General features: G+C 32.6%; 1 protein-coding gene across 1 annotated transcript in view; it reads left to right on the top strand.

Moving 5' to 3' along the window:
• Positions 1-3,890, top strand: part of BRINP3 (bone morphogenetic protein/retinoic acid inducible neural-specific 3) — a 462,204-nt gene that overhangs the window by 243,907 nt on the left and 214,407 nt on the right. The window contains exon 4 of the mRNA XM_011995077.1: positions 436-626. Coding sequence (XP_011850467.1) covers positions 436-626 — 191 coding nt within the window. The remainder of the gene's footprint in view (positions 1-435; positions 627-3,890) is intronic.

Below are 3,890 nucleotides of genomic sequence, written 5' to 3'. Positions count from 1 at the left end.
GATAGCAGCATTTTTGTTTCTGGATATGTTAATATTCTGAATTATATTAATGATTTCCCACTATTGAGCCAGCTTTGCACTATTGGAATTATCCTATTGGTCATGAGGTATGTATTTTTAATATTTACTGTTGGATATTATTCATTATTGCTTTAGTCATAATTTTGCATCAATATTTATTAAATGTAAAATGTGTTGTGTATGATGATTTTTAGATATCTGTGCTAATTTTACACTCATTTTATAAAAATAGATTTAGAAGTTTTACATTTTCAGTATTATCAATTTTTTTATATCAAACTTTAGGCAAAATCCCACTGTGAACTATCTGGGGAGGTTAATTTTTTTGCAGGGGGAGGTTTTCTGTGACACCTAATCTTATTTGCACTAGCTTTTAAGTGGAAAATGGAATAATTTGCAATGTTATTAATGCAGGAGAAGAATCACTCACAATTTTTGTGGACAAGCGGAAGCTGAGCAAACGAGGTGAAGGAAGTGATTCCAGCACCAATAGCTCTTCGGTCACTCTGGAGACGCTGCATCAGCTAGCCGCCTCTTATTTCATTGACAGGGACAGCACACTTCGGAGACTTCACCACATTCAAATTGCATCCACTGCCATCAAGGTAAGAATGAGTTTATGCTAAAATTATCACCTTCCATTCTTTGATTCTTCTATATCCAAAATTCATTTCTATGTACTTGCTTATTCCATGAATTTAAACAATTATTTTATAAAAATATATTTACAATTTTCTTGCTTTCAGTTATGTAATATATTTAAGATGAATTTGTACGTATTTCAATATAATTTTTTACTTGCTAAGTAGGTTGAGATTTTTCATGGTTACATGTAATTAAAGTATATTTGAATTGTATGAGTTTATCTTGGGGTACACAGACTCCCTATACATGGATACAAATTTGTTTTAATAACATCAATTTATTTTATAATTCTCCTTAATTTATTTTACCCATCTAAAAATACTATTCTGAGAAGAGAGGCTTTATTGGGCTTAAAGTCGTCCATGGCACAAAATATTTTTAAGAAGTCCTGCTTCATGGAAAATGACCCCTCAATGTTTTTAAGATATATTAAGATGTACAGATGCATGGTTATATGGGTTTTTAGGAGGCAAAATATACAATAATCTAGAATTGGTGGATTAATATTATGTGTTCACTAAAGGCATTTGACTTTGAATACACTAAGGTTGACTTTATCAAAACTGAAAAGAGAGGAGAATAATTTAGTTCTGATTTTCAAAAGAAAAAATAAAATGAATGAGAAAAAGAGATTGAGAAATAGAGAGGAGAAATTGTTGTCTCCTAAACAGTAAGTTTTAGACATATTCTCTGGCAAATTAGCTCAATGTAATTCCATTTGTCAAATGGCCATTGTAAAATTAACAGAGTCAGAACAGTATGATCCTAGTCTAAGTTAGCCATAGCAAAATAATATAGAGAGAGCATTTCAGTGTTTCAAATCTAACCTTTCATAGTTAATACAAAAATGAATGATTAAATGTAACATTCTATTACTTTATGAAACTAAAATTAATGTGTGTTCATTTTTGTGTCAGTTAGTTGAAAAGTTACTACTTCAGCTTAAACCCATTAATGGGTTAAGAATGCTCAGAAGATTGCTCCAAGTATATCTTTTTGTTCAGGATGTACTGGAGAAAATAAAAGGTGATGTGGAAATACCTTTAACTTAAGGGTTACACAGACAATACAGCAAAATCCTAATATTGCTAGTAGATGGTGTTGGGAAACTTCAGTAGATATAAATCATTCAATATAGTTAGTTGGCTTCTGACTCCAGGACTAATGTTATATTGAGTAACAAGTATATAAATAGTATTTATGCTGTACAGATAAAAATGTAGCCAGCATGAATGCAAATGTTTCAGTTAATTTAAAAGTTTTGGAAGATGTTGTTAGAAAAACTTAGCTTGAGGTTGCTGAGGAAAACTAGACTTTTCCAGAAATCAGTTTCAAGGATATAAACAGAAACTTTGGTCAAACTATTTTCTAACGGAAGAAATCATTGTTGTAAATGATTTTATTATATGGCTATTGATTTTTGTTGTTATTGTTTAGCACCAAGTGTGACTGTGAAATTATACAACAGTTTTTGTACTCTAGGTAAGAAATATACAGACACATTGCATGTCAAAACATAATGGTTATTTGCATATACTTCTCTTCTCCCACAGGAGAAGTATATGGCACAAAAAACCATATGTTTTATTGAGGCATACTATTGTATACAGGCATTGCATTTAGACTCTGTTAATACAAATGGGAATAATGATGCTTCGTTAAGTCTATAACCTAGCTGTGTGGTGGAAACGAGTCCCAAAGAAGTGACACTTACAGGAAGTTCTCAGGAGAACGAAAGAGTAATCTGGAATTTGGGAGTCAACAGACTCACCTGGACAGGGCCACAGGGAATGCCTGTTGTCCATTAACCATGGAAAGAAGTTTCTGTGCACATAATAAAAATGATTTAAAGTATGTGTAGAGTGGCTGGAAATGGGAGGAAAGGGGGCCTTACATTAGTTGGAGAAAACAGCAAACAGTGGGAATGATACAAGGTCTATATCACTGTGAACAGAAGTACCCATCTTGTGCTGTAACTAAGGAAAAAAAGAAATGAGATAAGCACCAGCTGGTGACAACATAGCCATGAATACAGGCATAGAAATTCATAGAGAGTGCAAGCGTGAGATGGCGAGGTAGTGGGGAATGGGAAAGAAAGGAGAACAATTACACCTTTCAGAATTTAATTTAGACCTAAAGGATATTTCCTTCTGAGGCAGCTGTAATTTTAAGTAGCTGATGATTTTGCATGCCAGGGTTAGCTGCAGTCAGGGTTATTATGAAGGTTCCAGGGAAAGGCATTGTGCCTGTGTACTGTGTTCAAGCAAGACTGGAGCCAGAAACCCATGACCATGTGCACTGCAGGAAGTCGACCCTTCTGAGTTACATGAACACTGATGTGTCTGTGCAGTTTTGTGTGGAGATTATCTTTTATTTTTATTACTTATCAAATGTGTCCCTGCACAGGTAAAAGGTGTCTCTCTTCATTACAAGTTTGACTAAGATTGCAAGTGCTTAGAAGTAAGTATGAGGAACTGAGTAGATGGGTGAAGGGACTTTGGTAGGCTGGATCCAAGGGTATTCAACTACTGAAATCTTTTCTTATTGAATAAACAATTTGATGTAAAGTACTCTGGTAGTCTCTGAAACCAAGATCTCAATTCCTTTACTAAATCCCTAAAGGTTCAGTGCATTGCTTGTGTGCTTTAAATTGTCAAACTAAGGATAACAAGATTCACAATTTCTTTGATTTAGTAATGTAAGTTGTGTTTTAAGTGACGTATAGTAGGTATTTAATTTCTAGAGCAAAAGTTGTCCTGTGATTTACAGAATTTATGAGACAGAAAATTGCTAAAAAATAAAGTAAATAGAGTTGTTATCAGGTAACAGCAAAAATATAATTAGATCTGCAAACTCATGCCAGCTTTTATCATGCTAATTCTTACAAATCACAAGAGTTAAACAATTTAACTATGAGCCAGTTTCTAGAAAGTGGAATAAAGCAATTTGTTTGTTTTGTCTTCTATAATTATGAATATAAATGTAGACTATAATTGTTAATTAATCTGTAAATAAAAAAACTGACACAAACACCCATAGTTTAATTAGTTGCCATACTCTTGCAATTAATAGCATTTATATCAAATATTATCTCACAGTATTATTTGTAGTCCAATAAAATGTGAAGTGTAATGTCTAGAGTTAGTCATTATTTTCTGAAGATCCAATTCAATTGACTTAAGTTATTCAAAAAATATACTAACATATTTTTATTTTTAAATAGT

This window comes from Mandrillus leucophaeus, unplaced genomic scaffold (genome assembly GCF_000951045.1).
Source record: "Mandrillus leucophaeus isolate KB7577 unplaced genomic scaffold, Mleu.le_1.0 Scaffold47, whole genome shotgun sequence".
Lineage (NCBI taxonomy): Eukaryota > Metazoa > Chordata > Mammalia > Primates > Cercopithecidae > Mandrillus > Mandrillus leucophaeus.
Note: the sequence above shows the minus strand (reverse complement) of the source record. Positions and strands in the feature narration are given on the sequence as shown.